General features: G+C 56.5%; 1 protein-coding gene across 1 annotated transcript in view; it reads left to right on the forward strand.

Moving 5' to 3' along the window:
* The window catches only part of Slc9a1 (solute carrier family 9 member A1), a 58,061-nt gene extending 45,931 nt beyond the window's left edge, over nt 1-12,130 (forward strand). Inside the window, exons 2-12 of the mRNA XM_028888112.2 lie at nt 13-473; nt 3,569-3,819; nt 4,941-5,158; nt 6,014-6,216; nt 7,597-7,686; nt 8,091-8,161; nt 8,274-8,447; nt 8,579-8,693; nt 8,834-8,935; nt 9,561-9,633; nt 10,385-12,130. Of these exons, the coding sequence (XP_028743945.1) occupies nt 13-473; nt 3,569-3,819; nt 4,941-5,158; nt 6,014-6,216; nt 7,597-7,686; nt 8,091-8,161; nt 8,274-8,447; nt 8,579-8,693; nt 8,834-8,935; nt 9,561-9,633; nt 10,385-10,728 (2,102 nt within the window). The 3' untranslated portion in view covers nt 10,729-12,130. The remainder of the gene's footprint in view (nt 1-12; nt 474-3,568; nt 3,820-4,940; nt 5,159-6,013; nt 6,217-7,596; nt 7,687-8,090; nt 8,162-8,273; nt 8,448-8,578; nt 8,694-8,833; nt 8,936-9,560; nt 9,634-10,384) is intronic.
* Nucleotides 12,131-14,232: the final 2,102 nt, after the last annotated feature.

Below are 14,232 nucleotides of genomic sequence, written 5' to 3' on the forward strand. Positions count from 1 at the left end.
CGCCCCTCACAGGTTTCCATGTGATCCCCACCATCTCGAGCATCGTCCCGGAGAGCTGCCTGCTGATCGTGGTGGGGCTGCTGGTGGGGGGCCTGATCAAGGGCGTTGGCGAGACGCCCCCCTTCCTGCAGTCGGACGTCTTCTTCCTCTTCCTGCTGCCGCCCATCATCCTGGACGCCGGCTACTTCCTGCCGCTGCGGCAGTTCACGGAGAACCTGGGCACCATCCTCATCTTCGCTGTGGTGGGCACACTGTGGAACGCTTTCTTCCTGGGGGGCCTCCTGTACGCCGTGTGCCTGGTGGGCGGTGAGCAGATCAACAACATCGGCCTGCTGGACACGCTGCTCTTCGGCAGCATCATCTCCGCCGTGGACCCTGTGGCCGTGCTGGCCGTCTTCGAGGAGATCCACATCAACGAACTGCTCCACATCCTGGTCTTCGGGGAGTCCCTGCTCAATGATGCCGTCACTGTGGTGAGGGGGCGGGGCCACACCCCACGCACATGGGGCCCGAGCAACGCCTTATCCTCCCACCGAGGACGGGATAGATGGCCAGTGTCCCTCCGTGCTTGTGCGCCAGACACTGCTCTGAGCACTGGAACGTGGATTCCCTCTCTTACTCTTCAGGACAACCTGAGGAGAGATGTGCTGGTCTCACCTTTCAGAACTAGGAACAGCCCACGGAAGTTAGACAGCCTGCTAGAATGTGGCGAGGCTGAGATTTGAGGCAGTGTGCTTGGCCCGGTCTTGCCCTCCAGGACCGGAGCTCTTGGCCCAGCAGGCCCCTGACTCCCTGGTCAGCTTGCATTTTGTGGCTGTCTTGCCCAATCACTGAACCTCTCTGTGCCTTCTTTTCCTCACGGCCCATTTCATCTCCAAGGAGCCTTTTAGCTCTTGTGTTGGCCATTTGAGAATTTGGTATGTGCAGGGTTTAGGGCAAAGGAAACAAAAAGGAATCTGCTCCCCCAAACCTGTAGAACGTGATAAGTGAATTTAGTAGGTCTAGGTTGACTATTTTTGTCTTATGTGACTCTCAGCAAGAGATTCTTCCTCGTCCAGGCCTCTCTGTTGACAGAGTAGTAGTGCTCTCTGCCTAGGGCCAGGCAAGGACCTGCACCTGGCAGAACTGTGTGTGTCTGTACATGTCTATCAGCCAGTTTCCTCAGGAAGCCGAGGTGTGCACACGCATTCTGTCCCCTCCAAAACTGGACCCCTAAGAAAGGGTCTGCACACACAGAAAAACACAAAAGACACAGAGGTCCATGCCCAATCCTGCTGGCACGGCACTCTGCCATCGCCAGCCCCTTTGGAGGTGACACCTCCATAGAAACAGACTATTGCTTACCAGCCTCGGCCTCAGCCTCCTCCTCCTCCTTCTGCTCCTGTGTCCCTCGCCGCTTCTCAAGCAGCGAGTCTAACCTGATCATTCAGTTCTCCATCTTGGTCTCTTGTAGCAGCAGCCCCTGCCAAAGGGTTACACACAGAAGCTAGCCTGTCATTTCCCTGGGATTCCTATAGGACTTCTGCTTAGTAATGTGTGTCTGAAACCAGTCGGTACCTAGCTGAACCCTCCCCAGCTGAGTCTGGCTACGGATCCATGTTGGCACCACTGGAAACAAAGACATGCTTGCATCAGGTTGATAACTCAGGCCTGGGTGTGTAGGGTCTGCGCATGTCCTGACAGCGGTGACAGTGGTGACCGTGGGGCCACCCTTAGGTGGTCCGGTCCGAATGCGTCTCGCCTTATCTGGTTTGCAGAGTGCCTCTGGCTGTCTTTGTCAGGGTTTCTGTTGCTGTGATCAAGTACCACGAGCAAAAGCAGTCTGAGGAGGAAAGGCTTTGTTTCTGCTTACAGTCAGGTCTCGTCCCGTCACTGAGGGGAGTCAGGACAGAAACTCGAGGCAGGAACCCGGAGGTTGGAACTGAAGCAGCAGAAACTGGGGAACAGTGCTGCTTGTTGGCTTGCTCAGCTTGCTTTCTGTTCAGCCCAGGACCACCTGCCCAGAGGTGGTGCCATCCACAGTGAGCTGGGTCCTCCCTCATCAGCCTTTGAATTAAAAAAAAAAAGCCCCACAGCATTGGCTCCAGACAGTCTGTGACGGAGGCCTTTTCTCAACTGAAGGTCTTCTTCCCAGGTAGCTCTAGCTTGTGTAAAGATAGCAAAAGACAACCAGGACACTGGCATTCTTATCCGAGTGTTACCCCATGAGGAAATGGAGGCGTCTAGCTGATGAGTGCTGCTGGAGTCACATGACACCCCACCCACACCCACACAGGCCCACACCATATTCTTCTCTTCTCTGCTTTTCATCCCTCTCTCTGTGGTCATAGCTCCAGGCTAGAAAGGAGGACCTGGCCTCTACTGTTCCAGTAGACTTGAGCACTCATGAGCACCCCAGGCCAGGAGTGAGGTTAGCCTAGGGCCGAGCACACCTGCTGCTAAGGCCCATCCTGCCTCCCAGATAGGCGTGGTCCCCCGGGCAGCCCTGGAGTCCAGCCAGGCCCAAGTTGGGCCTTTTCTAGAGCTTGGTACAGGTGTGGACACCATATTTCCAAGACAGTGATGCTGCACCTAGCTGCCTGGCATCAGGTCTCTGTCCCATCACCTTCTCCTGTCCACCTCCCCTTCCTCCAGGCCTGGAAGTTCCCCATCTGGTTCCTGGCAGAGCCGTCTAGGGCTGGACTTGAGTAGACTGGGGAACCGCCACGTCAGTCCCTCAGAACAAAACCCAGAGACTGAGGGAGCAAGTTCTGGGCCCAGTCCTGCCCCTTGGCAGGCCCCCCTGGCATGTTGGTTGGTATATCTGAGCCTCCCTCTAGCAAGGAGATAGGGATCCTTGGCCTGCATACAATAAAGATGGTCGGTGTGTGACCCCCATGTGTAGACTGTCCTGTTCCAGGGCTGGGACGCTGTCGGGCCTCCGGCTCCACTGCGCCTGAGCTTGGCTGTTTGATGCAGTGCCCTGGGCAGCTTGTTTAAGTGGAGACTTGTCGGTCCCACTTGGTGGGTCCCAGATGACCTGGCCCCATGCATTTTCAGAGGTTAACAGGTTTGCTATTCACGTCCTGCTTCGTGTTAACTAACGGAGAGGGAATCCAGAAAGGTCTCCGTTTATACATGCTCAAACAGAGATAAGTAGACTCAGTGGTACCCCACCGGTAGGGCGGCACCCGGGGAGTATCCTGCCGAGCACTTTCCTAACTTAATTCCGTGACAGCCCTGTGACATGGGCGCTCACTCCCCTTGCTCCCACCGGTGGGAAACTGAAGCACAGAAGGCGAGGTCTCTGGCCGTGTGTACAAAGGATGGTAGCTTGGCTGCCCGGCTTTGGAGTCTATGTTCATTACCAGCAGGGTGTGCTGCGGGCCTCCAAAGGAAGGTTCCCCAGCCCCAGCCCAGGTTCTACACATGCTTAGCACTAGGGTTTCCTGCCGCCAGATAGGTAGGCTGTATCCGTGGCTGTGGATCGTGGAGGGATGAGATGAGCATGGGTGGGATAACCAGGGAGCCGTGGGACGTGGGACCAGGGCCCTGCCCTCCTGCCCACCAGCCTGCCTGCCCTCTCCAGGTCCTCTATCACCTCTTTGAGGAGTTTGCCAACTATGAATATGTGGGCATCTCGGACATCTTCCTCGGCTTCCTGAGCTTCTTCGTAGTGAGCCTCGGCGGGGTGTTTGTGGGCGTGGTCTACGGCGTCATCGCGGCCTTCACCTCGCGATTCACCTCCCACATCCGCGTCATCGAGCCGCTCTTCGTCTTCCTCTACAGCTACATGGCTTACCTGTCAGCCGAGCTCTTCCACCTGTCAGGAATCATGGCGTGAGTCTGGGCGTGGCAGGGTGACAGGCTCGGTAGGGGAAGCTACTTGGCGTGACATCCCCAGATCTGTGTGATCACCAAGGAGCTCCCCAGTACCTGGACTCTGGACTCCAGACTCCACCGGTGTCCACTGGAGCGGTCCAGGTCATCAGAGGCTGCCCATAGGAACACTCCAGTAGACTCTGGGATTCAGGAATCTGAAGGTGGCCTGAAAGCAGATGGGCCAAAAAGCAACCAGTGTTAGGGTTAGTCTCGGGCACGGGAGGCAGGATCTCCGTGCTCCCTAGGAAGAAGCCCTGAGTTTGAGGGTCTCAGTCCTGCCACTTCCTCCCTTTTCCCCAAGTGAATGACTAGATGGAAGCTGGCACAGGCTCCCTAGAAAGAGCTCACGAGCATATCACCCCGCCTGAGTAGAAAAGCCCTGAGCTCCCTGTTAGAGTTTGAAGTGGGCCATGGGACGCAAGTCAGTGAGGAAAAGAGAACAGCAGTAAAGAGGCCAGTCTAAATTGGGGGATTCTGGGTAGTAGGGAAGAAGCCTGCAAAGGTCCCTAGAGCAGTGCTTCCCAACCTGTGGGTGGTGACCCTTTCACAGAGGTCACCTAAGACCATCAGAAAACACAGATTTTTACATTACAGTTCATAACAGTAACACAATTACAGTTATGAAGTGCAGTGAAAATAATGTTATGATTGGGGTCATCACAGCATGAGGAACTGTGTTAAAGGGTCGCAGTGTTAGGGAGGCTGAGAACCACTAGCTAGTGGGACCCTGTGCGTTGGCAGGATCCTATGCAGAGGGAAACCCGAGAGACCAGAGAGTCTGTCTGTCCCTAGCTGTCATTGGGCAGGTGCAGTGTGGCCTTGGGGAAAAGGCCAAGACCTTGGAATTGCACAGACTTTAGTCTCTTGCACTGACTCACCTCAGCTGGACAATGGAGGTGACCTTATTTTTCTAAAAGTCCCATCTCTTGTCTGCAAAATACAAGAATTCCCTGGCCCTGTGTGTCGAGGCGACACAGTGGGTATTTGGTCCTTACGAGTCGCCTAGTAAGCAGGCGTCTGGTCAGCCTGTTAAGAGTGGGTGCAGCTCACCCCTGAACCCTTTTCTTCTTCACCCCAAGACTCATCGCCTCGGGAGTAGTGATGCGGCCCTACGTGGAGGCCAACATCTCCCATAAGTCCCACACCACCATCAAGTACTTCCTGAAGATGTGGAGCAGCGTCAGCGAGACCCTCATCTTCATCTTCCTCGGAGTCTCCACCGTGGCCGGCTCCCACCAGTGGAACTGGACGTTCGTCATCAGCACCCTGCTCTTCTGCCTCATCGCCCGGGTACTGGGTAAGGGCCAGACCCAGGCCAAGGGAGGAGTGTGTGTATGTGCCCCGTGGGAAGGAGCCAGGCCGAGGAGGGGCGATGTCCATACAGTGCGAGGCTAGGTTGTGGGGTGTGGGTGTGGGTGTCTCTACGAGCTGGACTGTGGTATGTGTGTGTGGTGCTGTATGTTGTATATGTGTGCTGAGGTGTGTAAGATCTGGGCTCTCACGTGTCTAATGTGTGTGACACAGTGCTAGCTGGGTTGTGTTGTATGGAAGGGAATGGGCTGTGGGTGGCTTCCCCTGTCCCCCTCTACATTTTTTAGTTTTTTGTTTGGAGTTTTTTATGTTTGTTTGTTTGAGACAAGATCTTACTATGTAGACCAGGCTGGCCTAGACTAACTCCTGGTAATCCTTCTGCCTCAGCGTCATGAGTGCTGGGATTACGGGTGGGATTTTTATTGTGGGCAGGCAGGCTTTGTGTGTGTGTGTCTTGTGATGCTGGGGATCAAACCGAGGGCCTCGTGCACCAGACAAAGCGCTCTCCTGCACCCCTCCCCCCCGGCCCGCATCGTGCAGTCATGGTTTATTATGGACAGTTCCGGTATATAGGAAAGGAGAGAGAATAGGACCATTATCTCCTTCCTGCCCAGCTGTTTTAATAAGTAACAGCACTTACCATTTTGTTGTCTCCTCCCATCCCTTGACCTGGAGCCTCTGAAGGCCTCTGGGATATCTTCAGAAGAGGTGCAGGTTGAGGAACTCTTTAAAGGCCCCCTGAGGTCCTGGGCTGAGGGACCCAGGAAGTGAGTGAGCGAGGTGGGCCTGAGTGGAGGGGCTCGGGGACAACCTGACCTCCCCTCCGCCTGCCCGCTGGCAGGTGTGCTGGGCCTGACCTGGTTCATCAACAAGTTCCGCATTGTCAAGCTGACCCCCAAGGACCAGTTCATCATCGCCTACGGGGGCCTGCGAGGGGCCATCGCCTTCTCCCTGGGCTACCTCCTGGACAAGAAGCACTTCCCCATGTGCGACCTGTTCCTCACTGCCATCATCACTGTCATCTTCTTCACAGTCTTTGTGCAGGTGCTGGGCCTGGGGTGGGCACGCCCCTGCCTTGGGGACCCTGACTCTTCTGGTGGGCACCCTGTCGGTGACTTGCCGCGTGGCTTTGGGCAAGGCCTCCTCTCGGTGGCCTCAGTCCTCCGTTGTGGTAATGACGTTGTGAAGTCAGTGATTAGCGTGTGAGGTGACCAGAGTGCTGCCCCACGTCATTAAGAGCCACTGACGTGACGTGGGCAGCTGGCAGGCCTGAGACCGGACTGCCGCAGTGGTTCAGGGTTTGTCGTCTCCAGCAGCACGGCACAGGCAGCTGGACCATCTTTTGAGCCAGGAAGCCTGAGGCCCGGGCTCAGGCTAATGCTTCACTAGCTGTGTTTCTCGGGAGGCGCACCTCTCTGTGTCTCAGTTCCCATTGGTGAAGTGAGGAGACTGGGCTACGTGATCCCCAAGAGCCTTTCAAGCCTGCGGCCAGTGACTTCTGAGCATTTAAATGACCCAGGCTTAGCAGAGCTCCGCTCCTGTCCCTAGCCGCCCTCCCCAAGGGAGGCCCGTGTGGGATGTTGCACACTGCTCTCCCATAGCTGACTGACGTGGCACAGGTGAGGTGCTCTGTTGGGCGTCCATTTCTCTTCCATCCTCTGTCTTTCTTGGACACTAGTCCTCACATAGTGCCAGATGGGCACACCTTTGGCTTTTCATGAGAAAAAGATATGGAGAGCCCTCTTGGAGTGGGGTGCAGTTTCTGTCCCTTTACAGGAACGAGCTCCTCTTTGGCCTCCTGCTCTGTTCCGTCCTCAGAAACCCTGCTTTATCTTGACCTTGCTGTTGAGTCTGTCTGGTGGGTTTCCAAGCCCGCTTTCACTGAAGGTGGCATGGTGCTGACCCCCTTGAGCCAGCCTGACTCTGGGCCTGCTGCTTCTGGCCTTAGGAAGCCACTCAGCCTCTCTACTGTCCGTTCCCTCATCTGTGAAATGGGAACATGTTAAGGAGCCGTCTTTCAGGGATCTTGCAGGTATTGTAGCACAAGTACCAGTGAGCACGTAGAGCCTGTGAGGGAGGCAGGGCAGAGGTAGTTCTCCGTCTGCAGGGCAGGACTCCGTGGGCTGCAGAGCAGATCTGGGGGGAGCCCGCACTGAACCCAGGCCCCAGCTGCATGGGCAGTGAGGCTTGTTCCGCGGCTGATCTGTCAGACCTCTGACTGCTGACTCCAGGAAGAGGTGGGCTTTAGAGACCTGCCTTCGTTTACACACTGAGGTAGAGAGTTATCAGCCCCCAGTCCTGGGGGATGGAGGACCTCAAAGGGGAGGTCCTCCTCGCCTCGGAGGCCCTCAGGAAGAAGGGAGGTTCCTCAACCTTCTTGCCGGGTGGCAGAGCCAGGATGTCTGATACTCGCCTGCCCTCCAGGGCATGACCATTCGGCCCCTGGTAGACCTGTTGGCTGTGAAGAAAAAGCAAGAAACGAAGCGTTCTATCAACGAGGAGATCCACACACAGGTACTGGAGGCTGGGCTGGGCCTTGGGTTACAGGAGAAGGCTGGAGCCGGGGCCCAGCTGGGCCTTAAGCCCGCCTTCCCTCATCCCAGTGCTAGGTGGTCTCTCAGGCCCCTGGGGCCCCCTGCCAAGCTCTAGCGGAAGGGAAAGTGTGGTGTGAGCAGTTGGGAGCCCTAGAGGCTGTTATACCATCCCTGCCTCTGCTTGAAGCCAGCAAGTGGGTTCAGAGAGGCGGTGCTCACCAAGTGTGTGGCTTGGGCTTCAGGATGAGTAAGGGGAAGGCGCCACCTCCTGGCTACTCCTGGAACTACAGGGCCGGCTAAGCAGACCCATAGTTGGGGTGAAGGAGGGTCGGGTAGGGAAGGAACCCAGTCGTAAGGCTTGACCTGGCCCTGGGCCCATTTCAGTTCCTGGACCACCTTCTGACAGGCATCGAGGACATCTGTGGTCACTATGGCCACCATCACTGGAAGGACAAGTAGGTGAAGGTCTGGTGGGCAGGAGGATGGGAAGGGCAGTTCAGGGTCCTTGGGGGCCTGGACATCTTCTCCTGCCTAGGAACTAGCCCCATCTGCCCCCTCCTCCCACAGGCTCAACCGCTTTAATAAGAAGTATGTGAAGAAGTGTCTGATAGCTGGCGAGCGCTCCAAAGAGCCCCAGCTCATTGCCTTCTACCACAAGATGGAGATGAAGCAGGCCATTGAACTGGTGGAAAGTGGCGGCATGGGCAAGATCCCTTCCGCTGTCTCGACCGTCTCCATGCAGTGAGTGCCACTGGCCAGCCTGGGCAGTATCTGCACCCATGTTAGCTCCCCAGCCCTAGCCTGGGGTGGCCCCCGGGGCTGTGTTCTCCTTCTGCCAGAATGGAGACCTAACCTGTGTTCTGTTGTCCCAGGAACATCCACCCCAAGTCCATGACTTCCGATCGCATCTTGCCGGCGCTGTCCAAGGACAAGGAGGAGGAGATCCGCAAAATCTTGAGGAGCAACCTGCAGAAGACCCGGCAGCGGGTGAGGTCCTGCCCCAGCCTGGCACCTGCTCTGTACCCCCTGCCCTGCTCCTGCCTCCCACACACCCAGAGCCTCCCTGGCCCTGGCCTTCCAGCCCAGCTTCTGAGTCCTTCCCTCCCTGATGGCGGTTCCTCCCTCAGCTGCGGTCCTACAACAGACACACGCTGGTGGCCGACCCCTACGAGGAAGCCTGGAACCAGATGCTGCTCCGGAGACAGAAGGCCCGGCAGCTGGAGCAGAAGGTGCGTGTCAGGCCGGGCCTGCCTTCCTCACATGCTGGAGGCTGGTTCCTCTTCCTGCCTCTCACCACAGGGCACCTCCGGCTCTGCCGAGCTCCGCTGAGGGCCTGCACCTACTTTAGACCCAGACAGCAGATCATGAGGCTTATTAATGGTGTGAGGCTTTGGGCCTCATCCCCTGAGGGGTGATGTGGGGAAAGGGTGGGGGTGTCAGGGAGAGAGAGAAAGACGTGAACGCAGGGGACACTGGGAAGTGGAGCTGGCAAGACTGAGTGACTGGGTTACTCAGGTGGGGCCACTGGGGTGGAACAGGAATTTGAAGGGGGTGGTAGAGGTCACAGAGTACCCAAGAAAGGAACAAGGCTTGTTGAAAGGTAAGGAGCTGAGCTCAGTTGTGATGTATTGGGTTTGAATGCCTGGGCGCCGGACAGGATTTAGGCAGGCATGCCACTCTAAGTTTTTTATTGCTATTCTATTTTTTTTTTTTTTTTAATCTAGAATCTTGGGGTCAGATGTGGGCTGGAGACAAGTCCGCCCACGTCAGTGTGGGTGCTGGCCCAGGCAATGGGAGCCCACTGCGGAACCCCTGCCTCAGTGCCTTCCTCACCCTGTCCACTCTCTCTGTCAGATCACCAACTACCTGACGGTACCGGCCCACAAGCTGGACTCACCCACCATGTCGCGGGCCCGCATAGGCTCAGGTAAAGGGCTAAGGAGGGGCCCTCAGGCGGGGTGTTTTGTGCCAGGGACAGGCCTCAGCGTCACAGGGCAAGACGGGCCTCCCCATCACATCCTCTTCTCAAACACTGAGTTATGTCCACGTCACGAGGGGCTGGGTGTTCACAGAGAGGGCAGCACCGCTCTGCTGTCAAACCCAGGCACAGGAGGCGTTGCCCGTGGCACTCAGGATGAGGGCTGCCAGGGAGCCACAACAGGGCATCTGACAGTCACTAGTCAATGCAGAGGAACAGGGACGGGCCTGGGCCCACAGGTCACGACTCAGGGAAAGGTCCCATTTCTTCCTTTGTTTTTTTAAAATTTATTTAACTTTATTTTATGTGCATTGGTGTGAGGGCGTCAGACCCCCTGGAACTGGAGTTACAGACAGTTGTGAGCCGCCACGTGGGTGCTGGGAATTGAACCCTGGTCCTCTGGAAGAGCAACCAGTGCTCTCAAGCTCGGAGCTATCTCTCCAGCCCAAAGCTCTATTTCTTAACCTGTGGGACACCAGTGGGAACCCCTGGTCCAAGGAAAGCAACCATCTGATAGAGGAGCAGCTGGTAGCAGGGCTCACTCGGCCCCTGTGGACAAAGTTGAGAAGCCCATAGACGTGGTTGCATTCATGGGAAGGTCTGCGAGCTGCTAGCAGAGGCTGAAGGGGTCCCTGAGGTGTGGCACATCCTGAGCAGGGCTCAGGGCCAGAACCGTCTGTCTTTCCCTTTCAATCCACAGATCCACTGGCCTATGAGCCCAAGGCAGATTTGCCCGTTATCACCATCGACCCAGCCTCCCCACAGTCGCCTGAGTCTGTGGACCTGGTTAATGAGGATTTGAAGGGCAAGGTCCTGGGCCTAAACCGGGATCCAACAAGGGTGACTCGGGAGGAGGAAGACGAGGATGAGGATGGCGTCATTATGATGCGGAGCAAGGAGCCCTCCTCCCCAGGCACCGACGATGTCTTCACCCCTGGACCAAGTGACAGCCCCAGCTCCCAGAGAATACAGCGCTGCCTCAGTGACCCAGGCCCCCACCCTGAGCCTGGGGAGGGAGAGCCTTTCATCCCCAAAGGCCATTAGAGCCAGGCCCGTGGGCGTCCCATAGACTCTCCCAGAGTGGGGGCTGGGAGCCCCCGCGCCTCCAGACCTGGATTGGCCCCGCCCCCTTTCCACGCATGGCAGCTGGGTCCACAGCCCCCGCTGCAGCACAGCTTGCCCCTGCCTCCTGGGCAGTGTCCTCTCCCACCAGAACTGCCTGCCCAATCCACTTGGCAGAACAGCTGGGCTGCTGAGGCAGGCCCCGCCCCATCTCAAGATCCAGGCTCCCCCCGTACAGGAACCAGGGCTCCACGAGGCCCTCCCTTCCCGCAGCCCCCTCCTCATCCAGACCAATTTTCCATCTCTGATCATCACTTATAACCAAAGAGCCGCTGGCTCCACTGTGGTCCCACCAGGAAAGGAGGGAGCTGAACCTTCCTTGGCCTTGACCGGGCCCTCCCGTATCTGAGGACAGCAGGCATGTGGCTGGGAGACAGATGGGTGACCCATGGCAGACCCACATACTCCTGCCAGCCATGGCACCCTGGCCAGCCACCTGAGCTGCCCTCACTCAGAGCTGCAGGCTGAGGGCACCTCTGAGCTCCGTGCTGGGAACTGGGTGATGGAACAGTGGCGGGACTTGGGTGATGAGGACCACTGGGCCTTTCTGGGGCTGCTACATGGGAGGGACTGTCCGAGGCTCCAGAAAATGCCGCCTTTTTACATTTGGTTTATTCCGCACCTCCACGTAAGTACGGTTCTGTCTGCACAGAGGCACTCCTGTTTTTAGACCCTCTGAGACCCCCACACCAGTCAGAACTCCCCCCCTCCCCTTCCTCCTCCCTTCATGCTAACACCCCTCCTTCCCTAAATCGAACCTCTGCCTGCCGGGCTCTTTTGCCCACAGCACTGGTTGAGACGTGGCCCAACATGAGCAAGGGCCTCCTAGCACGCACCTTGCCCGAGGGTCTGCCTTTACTCCTGTTGGCCTGTCCACCACCGCCCCTCATCCAGACCCCCTGCACACCCAGCCTGCGGTGAAGCCCAGCCCTGGGCATAGGCTTCCCCCAGGGTCTCCTGCCCTGGCCAGGGCTGCTGGAGTAGACACTACTGGACCCCAGAGGCCTTTGCTCACAAGCACATACTCTCCCTTCTGGCCCCATGGCTGGCCCAAGCCAATGGGCGTCTGTCCAGCCCCAAGCACCCCCTCCCCAGGATTGTGCAGTCGTCAGAGGGGTCCCCCCCAGGGGATGGGGCCATGGGTGCTTGGCCCAGCTGTCTCCTCTCCATGCAAGTGCTGTTTAGGGCAGGAGTTGCCATGCAAGGTGACAGCGACAACCATGTACAAAGCCACTGCATCCGCCGCCGCCGCTCTGCCGCCTATACAGAAGAAACTGAACCTTTTTCATATTCTAATAAATCAATGTGAGTTTTTTTTATAAGAGCCAGGGCTGCTTCCTGGGAGGGAGGGAGGGCACCAGAGGAACTAGGCTCAAAGACTGGCACAGAAACACTGAAACACTGCCACCCACCATCAGCTGCCCGTGGGGTTGGCACTGTGTGCCAGGTGCTGGAGGTACGGTGAGGTGTGGGGTAGCATGTCTGCACTCAGGGCCTCAGCTTGGTGCTCACACAGCTGGAAACCAGCAGGGCATTGTCAGGGAGACTCCTGACCGGTCCCCCGGAACTGACACCTGGGGGACATGCCGGCCTGAGGAAGGCCGTGGGGGGCGTTTCTCCGCTGGAATTCCTCCCACTCTTGTGAGTGTTCTCACTCTTCCTTAGTAAGACTGTTTGCTCGGCTTGATGAAACCAGCGTGTCTGGCTCGGGGGAAACAGACAGGGTGGACGGGGCCTTGTAGTTTATGTTTGGGATCTGGGGGCAGTACAGAGTCTTGGAAGCTCTGTGTTCTCACCTGGGAAATAGAGGCTGCACCCTGTTGGAATAAGGCGTGTGTGTAATGCAGAGCTGGGAACTGAGCTGCATTTCCAGTAGCTGACCACCAGAGGGCAGTGAGGCCTCAGCACAGAGGAACCTGTGCTGGCCAAGAAGCTCTGCCCAGCCTGGGACCTAGATTCAGAGCTGACTTGACTTAGGATGTCTGAAGCGGGCCATGCCAAAAGGATTATAGGAAAGGACCACACTGCATTCCTGTATTGATGTCCTACCAGGGAACAGCTGTAACACTCAGAGGGTGCTGGCAGCGTTATGGATACCCATCAGGGATGAGGCCCAGTAGATCTCACTTTAGGGAAACATGGCCTCCTGCCCCCCCCCCACTCTGCCTGACCCCAGCAGGGGGCAGAAATAGGAGGATTCCTTGAGGCCAACCTGGGGCTCCATGGCCACCCCCTGTCTCAAGGATAACAACAGTAAAAGGTTCTAGAGCCGAAGGTAAGAAACCAGCTGTGATTCTGGAAGCTGCTGTCCAGCCAGGGCTCTGCTGTGGCCACAAATAACAGCACAGCTACCCGTGACGCTCCAGAGGATCCAACCCCCTCTGGCCACTGCACACACATGGTGCACATAAACTCACCCCGGCGTACACATATACATAAATAAAAAAATAAATCTCATAGGTGGGGCAGTGGCACACACCTTTAGTCCCAGCACTCAGGAGGCAGAGGCAGGTGGATATCTATGAGTTCGAGGCCAGCATGGTCTACAGAGAGAGTTCAGGGACAGACAGAGCTACACAGAGAAACCCTGTCTCAAAAAAAAAACAACAACAATAAGAGAGATTTTTATGTCAATTTTTCTTTAATTAAGGGTGGGGGAAACAGCTTTATCCTCAACACAGGAAACAAAATCTTGGCAACACTGCATCCTCGTCATCCTTCAAGTCCTACTGAGGGATTGACTTGAAGCATTAATCCTCAGAAACTGAGTATAGTGACTTCTCACCTGTAATCCCAATAACCCCAATACTCAAGAGGCTGAGGCAGGAGGACCTGCCACAAGTTTGAGGCAGCCTAAACTACGGGGGGAGACACTAAAATAATTGGCTGGGAATACGGCTCAGTGGTTAAAGAGCTTGCCAGACAGCATAGGGAGCAAGTTTAGACCCCCAGAATACATGTAAAAGTCAGTTTGACAGTGGGTGGGTGGGGGATTATCCCTGGAGCCTGATGGCCAGCCACCCCTGGTGCTTCAGGTTTAGAGAGAGACCCTGTCTCAAAATTAAAGTGGAGAGGGATTGAGGAAAACACCTGATGTCACACACAAAAAACTAAAAAATCTCATTGGGGCTCCTTGGGACAATAGAACACAAAAACAGAGAACTTGAGCAGCCTTTGTTTTATGGCTGGTCACAGGAGACCTTCGATGGTACTTTCCTTGTTACTTCAGGTATAGGGAGAGTCTCGGTGTGTATTCCTCTGCCTCAGCCTCCTGAGTGTTGGGATTAAAGCATGTGCCACCATGTCTGGAGTTTCTGTTCTTACCATGGGCAATGCCATGGCTGACTGGGGTTTTTACCTGGTGAGCTGAAGTAGGGGGATTCTTTGAGTCCTACCTGGGGCTCCCTAGCCTTCCCTGTCTCAAGA

This window comes from Peromyscus leucopus, chromosome 2 (assembly GCF_004664715.2).
Source record: "Peromyscus leucopus breed LL Stock chromosome 2, UCI_PerLeu_2.1, whole genome shotgun sequence".
Classification (NCBI taxonomy): Eukaryota; Metazoa; Chordata; class Mammalia; order Rodentia; family Cricetidae; genus Peromyscus; species Peromyscus leucopus.